Here is a 15,719-nt window from a genome sequence, read left to right on the forward strand (position 1 = left end):
TAATATATATATATATATACTGTATATGTATATGTATGTATGTATAGGGAATAAATACATAATTTATGAGAAGATACTCACAGTCTGAAAAATAATTAGAGCATTCGAAGGTGCCATCACTGAGTCAACTAATTTCCTTCAAAGGCGCTTTAAAACAGTTGTTCAGACCTCCTACATGAATTGAACCCCAGATGTATTAAATAAATGTATATGTATGGATGAAACAAAGCAAATTTTATTTAAATGTACAAGTATAGTGCATATTTAGAAGTATATTTATATATATAATTTGTTCACCCTTCCGTGAGGTTGTAGTGGCCATAATATATTTGTATGTGTGTGTGTACACGCATGCACACTCACACTAGAACAGTAGCTGCCAACTTACAAGATATTGGGGATCTCAAATGCGGCCCCTGATATCACCAAAGGGATGCATATAATATTTATTCTATGTAATGCTACAGAAGACTGTCATAGACTGAAGACTTACTAGAGGAAATGGTTAGAGACTCTGCAAGAGTGGTTGAATACTTGCGTCATGCTGTGGGAGATAGTTAAAGACTAGGGGCGTGTTGCTTCAAACTGCTGGAGATTGCTTACGACAATGACAGCGCTCTTAGGGCTTGTTCACACCAAGCGCGGAGCAGATCCGGACCAGAGCAGGTGCAGACCGGATCAAAACTGCGTCCAATGTATTCCTATGGTATTTTGACCTCCAGTTCACATCGCAGCGTGCGGATCCAGACCAGATCCAGACCGGATGAAAAAAATGCGGCAAGCCCTATTTTACCTGCTCTGGATCTGGTCTGGAACGCATCTAAAACGCATCAAAAACGCATGCAAGTTCCTGAAAGCCCATGTTAAACTTAACCAAAACCGGCCCTAAACGCGTCTAAAACGCGGCACAACCCACTACACTGCGTGTGCAGAAACCTGACTGGATCTGGTCTGCATTTGGTGTGAACAAGGCCTTATTCGTATGTCCAAACTCATCGGTCCTGTCCAAAAAGCAGGGTGCTGGCCAACAGAGGCACGCCATAGCTGTCCCTTACAATCCAGAGTATGTAGTGTTGCTTTACATACATTGGATTGCTAGAGATTGGTGTTAATAAGGGTCCATTTACAAATCAATGCTCCCTCTGCACTTCAAACACCAAAGGGCTGAATTAGGCTCTCAGTAGGCAGTGGGGTCGCTGGGGTACTAGAATCCATGTATAGTGTATGTTGCATACATTATACAGAAGCCATATGACTTCTTCACATTCTATGCCTCCAGTGATGTCACATGTCAGTGTACAAAGCTGGTAAGGGGTGTCATGCCTCCAGTGATGTCATGCTGATGAATACAATTGGTGGTTTGTGTCATGGTTCCCTGGTGACATCACAGGTGAGGTATACAGAACTCAGGGTAAGCACTTGTAACAAAAGCCTCCCCACGCGTGTGGCCAGGGGAAGCATAAGTGGCTCCATGCCACATGACTGCACCTCACCACCACATCCACCCTGGAGCCCTATCCTGTCGGCAGCACCCCCAGGAACCCTGCACAGCTCGGCTGTGGCCTCCAGCCACTGCACCCTTCCTGCCCCATACAAATCGTAACAAAGTACGTGTGACGACATGGTGATCAGTTTATAAGTTAAATGTGTATTGGGGTTGAGTTATGTTTTGAGTGCGTTATGCTGTGTGAAGCACCAAAATTATGTCGCTGCCTGGGCCCGATCATAGAAAAGCACCTGCCAGAGTGCCCATGGGATCTGCCGCTGCACAAAACAACACCTGACGGCCAATAAAAGGTGGAGTGTAACTGACAGCCTTGCATTTCACTGGCTCCTGATTCTCAATCGCCAATGATAATCTGCGAAGTGGACAGGGAGATGGCCAAATTCTGCACCGTTATTTACTTGCACAGTTCTCACAGGTGTTTTGGGATGTGTTTTAAATAACGTATTTTTTAGCATTTTATTGTGCCGAGGGGTTGGCACTAAGATAACAATGAATGCCTGAACTGGAGAACATTCAGGTTACTCCTGATCCTCGAAAAAGTACATGAGCTTTTTATCAGGCAGAATTTTTTGCCCCATAGACTTCAAAGGATGTGCCTGAGTGTTTTTTTTTTTTTTTACCTAACAACCATCTCTTTCTTAAAAAGGAGCAAAAAAACCCTTCAGAATCACTTGAAAAACTTGAAATGGGGCGAAGACGCCATACCAATGCTAATTGCACGGACATGTTTCACCATTCTCAAGAATAATTATGTGGAGCTGCTGCAAGAGCGAATGCATGTAGACAGGAAGTGGCTGAAAAAGAATGAAGGAGGTCAGCAGCCAAAAAGTGAAAACTTTTTTCTAAAAGAAAAAGACATGGAAGACATTTTGTGCTTTGGCAAACTGTGCTTCAGTAAGGGTTTACATGTAATTTAAGGGCTTGTTCACACTACTTCCAGATCGTTCCAGTAGCTGCTGGAACCCACTGGATCGTATTTAAAAATCTTCCGTTCTGGGGCGGGAGGGGGCATGGCAGTGCATTGAAATCAATGGCGCCCTGCCCGCACATCACATCAGTGCCTGCATTCCTGACCAGTGCGATCACAAAAAATTGTGCTTGTATCGCACTGGACCGGAACGCAGGCATTTATGTGCCACGCAATCTGGTGCAGGCGAACACTCTGCGGGTGGATTTTCTAATGTGATCCAGTGCGTTCCAGCAGCTAACTGTGCTGGAACGCACTTGAAGTGGTGTGAACAGGCCCTAAATGTATATAATCAGGTGGCGTGTTAGCTGATCGTTGCATTTTATGGATTATACATGTTTAAATACTTGTGTGTGTGCTTTTATGTATGGACTAAAATACATAAGCCTTTGCTTCATGCACATGGTAATTCTATAGGGCGTTTCCACTGTCTCGTCTACCCATCACTGTACACTCCAATCCAGATTAAAAATGAATCTAAAGTACTTGCAGGTGAGCACAGTTTACCTGCTCAGCATTCCTGTTTAGGCGTTGGTGTATTGTTCCAGTCAATCCATCTCTTTTATTGGTCGTTTGGTGATCTAAGGACGCCTGCTAGTCATGCAGTTCTTTTCTCAAACACACCCCTACAAACTGCGTGCTGTCTCACATACAGAAAGTATGACCTAATGCATTGACATTACGAAGAGATTTCTCACAACCAATAATCCAATTGAAACCTGCCTTAAAAATTACACATTACTCAGATTAAAACTCAGATTAAGCACACATTGACATATTGGGTGTGCTTTATAGACCATAGAAAATGCATGTAGGTGTGCATTGTGTTGGGATGGTGTGATGCGTTGTTGTAATGCACCATAGTGTTTCATTAATTTTTTTAACTTGGTTAAACTGTCACTAAATGCCACTTCATTCAACTTTATGCCCGACAGTTCATTGCAGTGCAGTGAATCTACACGCGTTTTTGTTCCTTGCGCTACGCAAAAATGCAGAAATGGGGCATATTTACAAAACAAGCACCCACACACACATGAATGGTGTGAACTGGTTACATAGAGAACAATTTGTGCTGAGCTTGTGTTGATAAATCCTGGCGAACACTCCTGGTGTAAATGAACCCTTCCAGATTCAAATGTATCCATGTAACAACTATGGTCATACACTTATAGTTTTTTATTGTTCAGCCCTATGGGCTGAATCCCCCATTCCCTGTCGGGCTATTGTTTTCTGACAGGTGGCACCTGCAGCTGTCAGAACGCCCAAACATGGGCTGCAGTCACTGTTCGGCTGAGAGTTTTTGACCCGGAGTGGTGCCAACAGGCCCCCCACAGCTCCAATTTTGTCCAACAGTGTATGGCCAGCTTGGAGTGATATTGGCTAGCAGTGCCACCAGCCAGAGCATTTTGGTAATGTGTAGTTTAACTGCCAAAAGATAACGGCATGATTATCTATGAGAGTATTGTAAATATTTATCATATTCAGGATTGTGCAGTGTGATTTAAAAGAAAAAGAAAGGAAATAAAATCTGTGACAGATCTGTGTTTGTGCTTGCACACATACAATAGTGCTTTTACTGCTCGTATAGCTAAACAAAGGAGTAGGAGATTAAACCAGAGCTGGACAAATCTCAGGAGCCAGGTAGCCGATGCTCCTTAAAAACTACATCTAGCATCTAACCTTTGTGGTTTCTCTAGTTGTTATCAATGAAGATGGCTTCTGGATTGGACAGACTGGCTCCTGAATTCCATATGAATTATTCCATCCCTGCATTAAAGTCTGATTGGTTATATTGTTGATAACTGGAAGAGATCCGCCAATCTCTGAACACTCCTACGTGTAAGCAGACAGAAGACATGTTTGTTTACATTAGTAGAAAAGGGGAAAAAAGGTGTTTTTTTCCGTAATACTGAAGAGCAGCAACTGTATCTACGGTTGTACTAAGCAGGTACAAATACAAAGTAAACTTTTTATTACAATAATACCCCTTTCAGACAGGTGGTCTGAACAGGTCCACCTTTCATTTTTTCGAGCAGACCCCATTGGATGTCCAATTTAAGTATATGGGTAGCCAGATCTAAACAGACAGGTGTCCGTTTATGTCCAGTTGCCCCTGGCTCCGGCCAGGTCCAGAAAAACAAACGGAACAGTGGTGACATCTGATCTGTATCGCCCCGATCAGGAGAGAATCCATGCAGGGATCCCCTCCTGATCAGATAGTGTTAAAGGGGCCTAGGAAATATCACAGTGCATTTGAATGGCACCCCAAAGCACCTAGCACACGGTACCACACACTAGGTGCGCTGTGCACTAAACTCAAGGTGACGTGCGTTTAATGCAATGCTGTGGCGTGAACAAGCATTTTAACAGCAGCACTGCGTTGAGAGATACAGAACTGCTGACTTGCTATTTAACTGCGCAGGGAGTAATGGTCTGGAACTTTTCTGTTTTTCTTTACTATCCAGCTTGTATGTAGTGAATTACTTAGAAGCCTTCAAACAAAGCACATTCCTTATTAATGATGAAATCAATACATCAGTTGTCTGAGATGATTGCAGTAGAAATGCTTGGTGTTTGGCTACAAGGGTCAAGATGTGGACAGTGCTGAAAGCAGCCCCCCTCCCCTCCTCACTCACAGGATAGCCAGGACCCAGGCTTGTTACATTTTTTACATTCCTGAAGGTTGCAGTGTCTTTCAGTGTATCTTTATTAGAAACATTTTAAATGGCTAGTAAAAGAATGGAGCGATTGTGTTCTGTTTTGATGGGTATTAAATGCCATCATAGAGAATAGCAGCCCTGCTGTATCAACAATAGGTAGATATATTGTGCTGTCACGTGCTTTCTATTATTGTTTCTACAAGGGAAGTTATTTATTCTGGACTGTGTCCACATTCGTGGGCTATGCCTTTCTTAAATGTTGCCGTGCATTTAGAACATGATAATCTTATGTAGAACTATATATTTTGCTTTCATAGTTTCTGTACTTATTTGTTGTTTACATATATTTTGGACTTGCGATGGAACTGAGACGTACAAACACCTTATGTTTAAATTGGAGCTGAAATCGGAAAGTGATTTGCTATTTTATAGGGGAAGCATCTAGAAATGTTAATTAGGCCTTTGTAGTACCCTGATAAAGCTACCTTTTTTTTGTTTTGATCTCCTCCTGAGAAAGAGCAGAGCGTTTCTGGTGTGCTTACTAATGTGTACTCTAATAGCTGTATATCCCCAGTGTGAGATTCTAAGGCACTACTGCCTTTCATTGATAGTCTAATAATATTTGTAGTGAGATTTGCTAATGTCCCTACACTGCTCTTCTGACATACTGCTCAAGAGAAAACCGTTCCAGAGGACCCACGGTGCATGCATCTCCCAGTGTCTGTTTCTTTCATTCTGTGGATCTGTGCTTTCTCCATCTCTCCTGCGTATCCATCATTATGTTATCAGTCATTAAGGGACAGCAAACCCCTGCTCCTCTACCACAATGGCAGACTCCACACAGGGACACAGTGCAGAAGAAGGAAAGTTTAAGTTATAAGTAGGAAAAAGGTTGGCAGATACATGGAAATACTCCTGTTAAATGTTTATTTCTAAAATAAAGATTTCATGTAAGCATAGTGGCTTGCAATGCTGTCTCATCCTTTCCTATACAGGGGATTTAAATAGGCTAGCTAATCTCATGTCAGCTTGCCTGAGCTTCCTGTCCAGTACAATATCACAAAGGACAGAGCAGATGCCAGCAACTGTTCATCCACTAGCTTGGAGAAGAGGGGGGGGGATTAGCTTGATTTGCTGTCTGTGTTTGTGGAGACACACACGGCTTACTAGCACACACAAGTGTAACTGCATAGCACTCTGCTTGACAAAGGAGTCACTTTAAAACAGGAAGTCAGGACCAGTGCTCAGAGGACCAGATGATTCTGCAGGAAACTAAAACTTTTAAACATCAAGGAGCAGCATTCATTGTAAGTGATTTCATCAGCATTTCAAATGGCTTAGAATCCTTTTAATGTTAATATCACTTTTAGTGCTTGTTCACACCATTGCACTGCATTAATCACACAGAACCATTACCATGCGATGCACCTGCCGCACGTTAACAGTGTGAGCGGTGCGATGTGTTGTATTTCTATTCATTTGAATGGCACCCCAAATGCACCTCACGGCCGCGGTGCAATTGACTGCAAAACAAGGAACCATAATACCATGCATTGTGTTTGAAAAAAGTAGTTCATGCCCTACTTGTATCTGGCTACAGGCCTGTTGTTTTCTAGATATTGACTGTGTGCTGGTTTCTAGGATTTGTTCACATCATGGCCTTTCTTTGTGGCTTTTGGATACAGGGTAGGTGGTTTTGACTCCTGCCAAGTCTCTTAAAATAGTTGTGTCTAAAAATGTGTATGAAGCCAGATGGCTCAGTTTACATTGCATGGTGAGGGGGTATAGCATTTATTAAAAAGTATAGCTGATTTTTCCCCAGTCCTCTTCCAGGACAGCCAATGAGAATCTGCTGTCCTGGAAGATTCCTGGACACAGAGTTATCAGGTAATGAACTCATGTTATTTTGGACAGAAGTATCTCTGAGTGGCTTTTACTAAATGTGAACCCTTGTCTGATCCCTTTTCCTCTGTTAAATATGCCATGGAAAGTGTTTTCTTTTATATCCTGTGCATACTCCCTCTACTGCACTATTATCAGTTTCATTTTTCCCAGTTACCTATAATGTCTACAGAACTCCTCCACTCTGTTATGGAGAAGAGGAGAAGATCTCTGTAGTCCAGTCCTTTTGGGTGACGACAAATTTTCTCTCTATCTATATATTAGGGATGCACCGATATATCAGCCACCAAAACATATCGGCCGAAAATTGCACTTTTGGCGAAATGCCAAAAGTGCAATTTGTCTGCCGATACTTCGGCGCATCCCTGCTTTCTTTCCTCCCCGCTGGGCGCTGCCCTGTGTCCCAGCGGTGAGGAGAGAAAGTGTCACAGGCGGCCGAGAACTGTGAGAGGACTCCTGTCACAGTCCCGCAGAGCAGTGTGGGGGCGGAGACAGCCTGCGCTGTCACAGGAGTCTGATCTCTCCTCCCTGCAACGCTCGCTCAACCTCCTGTGACAGCTGTCAGGATTGAGAGCGAGTGCAAACACTCTGTGATTAGTGATCGCTGAGTGTTTGTACATAATTGAGGACAGAGTATGGTTACTATATCCTCAATTATGAATGGGAAGTGATCTACATCACCTCCTGTTCATTCATGATTGTGGTGATAGTAAACATACTCTGTCCTCATGTTATGACTAAACAGGAACATTCAGTATAGAGCAGTGGTTCTCAACCTGTGTAACCTCAAGACCCACGTTTGTCCTCCGTCATTAAGTCGCGACCCGAGTCACACTGCAATAGAACGCACAGCATTCCGGTAGCGCGGGTTTTAGTGCGGGCGATTGAACTGTGGGTGGCAAGTGCGTTCGGGATGCCATTCAAAAGATCCACCAAGTCTCACTACCGTACAAGAACTGGAGTGGATCCTCAGCCTGGGTTCCAGTGTGGGATGCTGTGCTGTGACGGAGCTCCATCCATAAGCGCAATGCTGGTACAGCTCCCTTGTGCGCCCTGTAGAGGTGCTGGGAGCCATTTGGATGGATCTCCCTCACTGCCATAGCTGCCATAGCTCCAGCCCATCCCACCTCAAGCTGACACTCGGCACCAGGCAGCATATTTTGAATGGCTCGAGAACTGACAGTGCTGCGCTAGGGGGAGGCTGAGGAGCCTCTCACCTAGAAAAGTGGAAGGCACATGGCGACCCACTGAACACGTGGTTGTGACCCACTTTTGGGTCATGACCCACCAGTTGAGAACCAAGGATTCCTGTTCATTTATAACAGGGGCTGCAGAAAAGGAGATTGAGGTGTGTGTGTGTGTGCGTGTGTGTGTGTGTGTGTGTGTGTTAAAAAAAAAGAAATGAATGCAGCCACCACATCTTAGGACCAGCAAATATGTTACATATCAGGGTTTGGGATAATAAGGGAAAACTGTGTGACTAAAATGGTGAAGCCAGAAAAAGCCAATGTCAGCACAACAATTATGATGATTCACATACAAACATATTATGGTTTCCACACCCACACATTTGGGTGGAGGTTTGACTGGTTTAGCTGAAGGACAAGGAGTGGTATACTTGTCACTGTTTTATACTCATGACATGAAGAAACCTGTTCAGTAAATCATGATAAAATAAAAACCTCCTCTCTTGACAGCATGCAGTTTTTTGTAACCCAAAACGAGCAATAAAAGAGTTTGATATTCATAAGTAGCCATTTTGAGTCTGAAGTATCTTATCCTCTTCAGAAATGCCACACTGGGGATGCATTCTGGATTCATTCAACCCACAACATTTCTGTTATTTTATTTCCTAGGCATAAACACTCATTTTTCAGAGCCATTTACACCATCTGTATGCAGTAACAAAGGTTAAGTTCACATGGGCGGGCAGCGGAACTATGTTCTGCATGTACATAGTGGGTGCAAAAAGCAGCAGTGGCTGTTAGATTTTATCCTATACAAATCATTGGCCAGCATTGCCACTGTTCTCATATAAATGCTCATGCAAATATAGCCTCTGACTGACCCTGGATGCAGACAGTGTGCGTCCAGGGATGGCTTTTTTTGGCCACACACCAACTGGCTGCAGATAATCGTTCCAATTATCCACCCTCAATCACCCTTCTGTGTGCTGGTGCGATGTGGTGACATCATTTTGAATGGCACCCCAACACACCTTCCGACTCATGTGCATTGCAGCGCGACCAATAACAATGCAACAACATACGTTTCTGGTGCATGCACCGCAATGCACATTCGTGCATCCCGCACGTAGTCTGCAACATACAGCCACCAGCAGATTGTTTTTATGCTTTCTGCATAGGGAAGAGCACACCTTGTGCCCTTTGCATGCACAGTGCACTACTCAAAGCGCATGCTCAATCTGCTCACTCGCTGCAAGGAGAGGAAAAGGGGAGGGGCTAGGACTATGTTTGAATGCACGCTAGAGAATCTGCGCCGGGAGCCCGTATGCAAAGATGGCACCCTGTAAGGGGACGGAGCGACCCCGATAACGGGACCCAGAAAGGGGACATTTGGAGACAAGGACATGAAAGCAAACCTAATGCTTAGAAAGGAAAACTGACATGCAAAATGATAAGTGCTAATGTCTGCAGCACTACCGTATGAGTTTGATTTCTAAATGTCGTTTACGAACACTTTAAAGTGGACAGATAATGCATGGTGTGGTGTTGGCTTTGTAATCGCAGCCAGGAAACCCTCCCCTTTTTGCCTCTGATTTTGGCTTCCCTTTTTTTTTTTTACTGTTGATTTTTCCTGAATTCTGAGTTTAGCCCTACCCGCCTATCCACTTATTTTCCAGTAAAGTGCCTTTGAAGTCTATATTCACTCTAACAACTATTCATTTACTTCCCTTTTGGTATGTCAAACATACAACTGAAAGCTTTTTGTTTTTTGGGGGTTTTTTTTTCAAAAAGTGCCGAAAAAAAGTCTGTTAGGCGTGACAAAGATTTGTTGCGCATTTCCAGAAGTACAGCAATGCTTGACAATAAGATTTCCATTGCATTCTGTGGGGCCTGTTAATATCTGGGCAATTTGCTGTTACTTGTTGTTGTGCAAAAAAAGTGCAGGGGTTTCTTTGGGGCAGGGTCCCATACTGAAGAGGTGGGTGCTCAACAGTCCTAACCCACTTCTTGTCCCATGATGACAACACTGCCCTTAGATACAGCGCAGTAAGTGAGAGTTGTCATCCTCTGCGAGAGAGTGTGTTATGGCTGTATCACCAAGTTCAAATAGAAAAAGCTTGAAAGTATATTACATTTTTGTTCTTGGGTTTTGTTCGTTATTGGCTACTGAAACTGATGACTTAGTGCTAGGTGTACAGAAAGAGTGGGAGGCACAGTATCAGGAACAAGAGTTAGTTCACACCAGATGCACTTGTGATGCAATCTGTTCAGTTTGACAGCTGCATCCAAATTGTATCACAATGCTTTCCAATGGGATTTCTGGTGCTCTGTTCAAACCAGTGCAGCATTTTAGCTGCACCTGATCGCAATGGAACGCATTAAAAAGCATGTACGCACTGGACTGCACCTGAAAGCCCATTTTAAGCTAGAAAAAGTGTCAAAATCGCAGTACACATGCAGCAAAACACATCACACTGCAGCTGCGCAGACGCACGCCGTTGTGATGCAGTTCTGGTGTGAACTAGCCCCAAAACAATCCGATTAATATCTTCTAAGTAGACCAATCACCTTTTCACCAGGTAGATGGTGATATTAAATCATCCCTTGATTTGCTCAGAAACCTCAGGATTAGAAGAATGTCAGTTTCTCTTTTTTTAATTTGCACTTTTAGTTTGGATTTTATAATGTTATCATGACAGGTAGATAGATTTCAGTTCAGTTCTGCAGTGGTTGTAGCACTGGTAAAGTACGTGCTGTAAACTGTGACCCATTATTAATGTGTTTAGTGACAAAAAATATTATTCTATGATAATTTGTGCTGTATTCTGTTGATGTTGGGTATTTGATGCATCAGGTGGGCTTATTCAATAACACCACAATGAATGTGAGCTGAAACCTACAATATTCAATCAGATTTTGTTTACTGAAATAGGATTAGTTAAAGATGCTTTCTAAGTGCTTGGTCTAAGTTTCTGCACTTGACATAAAGTTTAAATAACCTGAATATGTTATCTGGGAATTAGGGCTGCCACTAGGCTGTTCTTTTACAGGCCTGACCATGTAAACATGTTTTATTTGCTACAAATAATGTAGCTGAATGCAATTCTGTTTAAAGTATTGTCTGCAGTTTCATGTTTACGTCCAGATATCTCAAAATAAAAAACAAAGGTTTAGGCCTCACTCATACTCACTCGAGAGCAGGTGCAAATAGGTGTGCGCGAGAGAGAAAAATGCACTCAAAATGGGATCTGAGATTCAAAATGGCTTCAGTGCATACATTATAAGGCATTGGACATGCATATATAATAACATTTGGTCTATTTCATTCGGTTTATGATACTTCCATAATTTGGGATGTCTGAGAAATGATGGTGTTGAAACTCGTGGTTTTTCTAGACAACGACAGACAACCAACCTTATGACCAAGGAAAAATGCTAATGGGGTGAATACTTTTGCAAGCCACTGTATGCTTATATTGCAGGAAAATGTTGCCTACATATTTTCTTGTGCTACCTGATTCAAACTGATGAAGCTTGATTGAATCTTTTCACATCCAAGGTATACCCATACATGGCCCACAACAGACCGGTGGGGGAGAAGGGGGGTGTTGGGCCAGTTAATTTTCCCTATCGGTTACCTACCACCTGCTCAACCTTGCTGTTTTTTTCAGGAAACTAAAAACTTTAGATAATAACTATAACAGATCCATTTGTCACTTTTATTAGTACAGTGTGTTTCTTCACATATTGTCGTTCTACCACCAATAACGCATGAATAATTTGTGTCTTTTCTTTCCAGCCTGGGGTAAAGCAACAGCTGCACTTCTGATTATTGGATTCATCATCCTTATCGTGTGCTTCATTATCTCCTTTGTTGCTCTGTGTTCACCAGTTCTTTCCCTGTTGAGAATCATTGGATTTCTTCTCTTCCTGGCCGGTAAGAACTAGCTATGTGTTTGTTTGTAGTGGTCTGGGTGGAATTTGTGGGAGCTGAAGGGAAATGTCTGATGTTCTCAATAGTTTGAAAACATTTCCAGGGGCACATAACTGTTTTTATGTTGTATTTGACCTAATCATGTTAGTTCACAGTAGATCAATGTACTAGTAAAGTGGGCCTTTACCGTTTTCCTTTATTTGGTAGCATAAAGATACTTTTAATTATATATAGATCCTCTTGTATATAAGCTGTTGGAACTGTGCATTCACAATTGGGTGAATTCTGGTCATTGGAAAGTGGCCTAGGAGGCACGTAATAGAAATCTGGTCCTGACTATCAGACGAGACCAAAATTTCTGTTGACTAAGCAACCACAAGTCTGAAAAGAATCTGTACAGTTCCCACAGATAGAATGAAGTGATTGCAGCACATGCAGCTCCTTAGGCTTTGTGCAGAAGTGTTTTATTCACTCTGCCCTTATTGTTTTCATCATTGAACTTTGTTTTTTAACTAAATCTTAAAGGCACAGTCCAACTTAAAAAAAAAATTTAATAAATTAACCACATTAAATAAATATGCATTTTTATTTAATTTTTTTTTTGCATTGGAGCCTGCAGAACATTGCAATAAAATGTGCAGTGCATAGAAACTGTGACAGCCGGCCGAGCGCTGCGGGAGGATAGCACTGTGAGCGGCCGGTGTCTCTCCTCCCACACCGCTTAGCCGCCTGTCACAGGAGGCTGAGCTCTCCTCCCTACACCGCTCGCTCAGCCTCCTGTGACAGCTGTCAGGAAGGAGAGCGAGTACAAACACTCAGTGTGATCAGTGATCGCTGAGTGTTTGTACATAATTGAGGACACGGTATGATGACTATATACTCAATTATGACTGAATGGGAAGTGATCTACATCCCCTCCTGTCGTTCATAATTGTGGTTATAATAAACACAATGTCCTCAAGTTATGAATGAACACTCATAGAGGATTCCTGTTTATTGATAACAGGGGCTGCAGAAAAAGAGATTGAGGACTCTGTGTCTTCAATCTCTTTTTCTACTTAAAAGGGAAACATGAGGGGTCTGTATAGACCCCTAATATTTCCCCGAAGCCCCTAAAAGTAAAGTAAAAAATAAAAATATTTAATAAAAATGAATAAATAAAAAGCTTATAATAAATAAAAAATATAACACAAATTAAAAGTTTATAAAAAATAAATACAAATAAAATATTATTTAAAAATGTTAAAAAAATTAAATAAAAAACTTTCGGTTTCGGCCTGACAATTTTTTATTAATTTCAATTTTGTTTCGGTTTTGAAATTTCCATTTCGGTGCACCTCTAGTTGCGACGTCACCGCACTTGTGCTTCATTGAGATCTACGAGTCCCACTGCCACTGTGGCAGATGAGACTTGTAGTCTATCCTATTATAAAATAAATAAATGTCATCGGTAAAAATATTAACAAAAAAATACAATTCAGGTAAGCTGAGGGGGGAGTTTAGTGAATGTCACCATGTTTTATGTTAACTCCTTAAAATACTTTAACATAAAACATGGTCACAAAGGTGAATTGTGCTTTTTAACCCCCTTTTCTATAAGTAAACATCCAAATTCCTATTACTTCTATTTTGCTGTCCTGTTTGGGAAATTTGCCTTCACTTACTGTTCCAAAGAGCACAACAGGAAGTTAAAAGAAGTTTCTCTAACATGAGGGGAACTCCATTATCCCGGAACCAGGTGTCCCTTCTGTTTCCCTCTACTCCAGTGGCATCACTTACATTTTGTAGTTCCATCACTTTTGGTTTCTGCAACAGTGGTCACGTGGATAAACCATAGCGGTGAATCTTACAAGTAGGAACACAGACCTCAGTCAAAACATGATGGGGGTTCTAGCCTTTCCTTACTGCATCCAACACTTTAAAAAGTGTTTTCTTTAGATATACTTTAATGCAAAGTAACCCATGTTTGAAGTAAATGATATGTAGATAGGTATTGCTGAAGTATAACTTTTTTGTTGTTTTTCTTTTGTTAGTTGTTTTGCAGATTATTGCACTGGTCATCTACCCTGTCAAATACACCTCAGACTTGGCAGTGCAGATTGAAAACTACCTGTACAGCTGGACCTATGGCTTTGGTTGGGGCAGCACAATCATCATGTTCGGCTGTGGAATCTTCTTCTGCTGCCTCCCCAACTTTGAGGATGAACTTCTGGGCAACGTCAAGACCAAATACTTCTACACATCATCCTAAATTTAAGGACTGAGACTGTTTGGTTTTTCCCTTTGCCATATTACAATAGACTGTTCTATGATGCGTTTCTCCAGTTTATCAAGCACATTTTATTTGATTAGGTTATACTTGTAGTTAAAAAAAAAAAAAGCTGACCCTGTTGCAATTAGATATATTTTTCTACAACTAATATTTGTATACATTGGACTGGAATATAATGTCGGCTTGAATAGTAGGTTTATCATGTAGCAACTAGATGCAATGAATTGGTATTACACAGCTAACTAATGAAAGTATTTGACATCTTGTAAACCTCATTTAAGTCAGCTGTTTTTAAGGTTTGCACTTCGGAATATTACTACAATTTTTTTATAATGAAAACGCATACTAATCCTTGTAATTTTGTGCAGACTATATATTGATACCTAAAACAAATACTGTTTTTGTGCAGCGCTTGTTTTTCTGTGTTTTGCTTCTAGAATGGAAATAAGGTTGGCATAAATATTTGTTTACTGTGGTGCTTTGCTTTAAATTTTGAGGGCCCATTTATATCTTTGTGCTGCATTAATGCAGGCTTGTCAATACGTGTTATGTTGTATGCTAACGTGCGTTACTTTACAGCAGCCTATTCAAAATGAATAGGCTGCCAACGCAACAAAATGCAACAAAATCGTGCATGTGCCATTTCTGGCAGCGCATTGTAATGCACATCATTACATTGTAAAGCGCTACACAGCAATACGGATCCATCAGCAAAGTGCATTGGGGTACCATTTTAAATGAATGGCACCACATTACACCAACGCATGCAACAAGTAGGTTACCGCAACGCAATAGTGTTAATGGGCCCTGATATATTTATGTATAGCAGTTCCCTGCTCCCCATATCTAAAAACTCAAACCCACATACTGACCCATGCAAATTGGTAAAGCTCATCCATCTCTATCTATTGATTCTGATGGCTAAAAGGTAAGCAAATGGGATCGGTATAGGCTGTGACATGCCTAACACCTTCCTGATTGGAAGACAGCTACATAATGAGCACATACTAAATCACTCATGCCTACTGCTTACTATTAGATTACTTTTCACTATTAGGCTATAAGTGTCTGTCTGAAGATTTTAACTCCATTCATCTTGCAAGTATTCCAGTTGCGTGCTACGGCTGTTACATTGATACATTTGTATCTGGTATACAGTTTAGCAGCTCTGTACACTGTTCAAAGCAGAGATAAACATGATTTTACTGTTTATAGAATTGTTTCTGAAAAGCACTGAATGAACCAACTGATAGTTTGAGGGCTAGTTCACACCAGCCCCAGTGTGTTCCA

General features: G+C 41.6%; 1 protein-coding gene across 1 annotated transcript in view; it reads left to right on the forward strand.

The window, feature by feature from the left end:
• PERP (PERP, TP53 apoptosis effector) overlaps positions 1-14,523 on the forward strand; it is a 17,232-nt gene extending 2,709 nt beyond the window's left edge. The window contains exons 2-3 of the mRNA XM_018566351.1: positions 12,023-12,160; positions 14,191-14,523. Coding sequence (XP_018421853.1) covers positions 12,023-12,160; positions 14,191-14,408 — 356 coding nt within the window. The 3' untranslated portion in view covers positions 14,409-14,523. The remainder of the gene's footprint in view (positions 1-12,022; positions 12,161-14,190) is intronic.
• Positions 14,524-15,719: the final 1,196 nt, after the last annotated feature.

This window comes from Nanorana parkeri, unplaced genomic scaffold (genome assembly GCF_000935625.1).
Source record: "Nanorana parkeri isolate BGI_ZX_2015 unplaced genomic scaffold, ASM93562v1 scaffold940, whole genome shotgun sequence".
Classification (NCBI taxonomy): Eukaryota; Metazoa; Chordata; class Amphibia; order Anura; family Dicroglossidae; genus Nanorana; species Nanorana parkeri.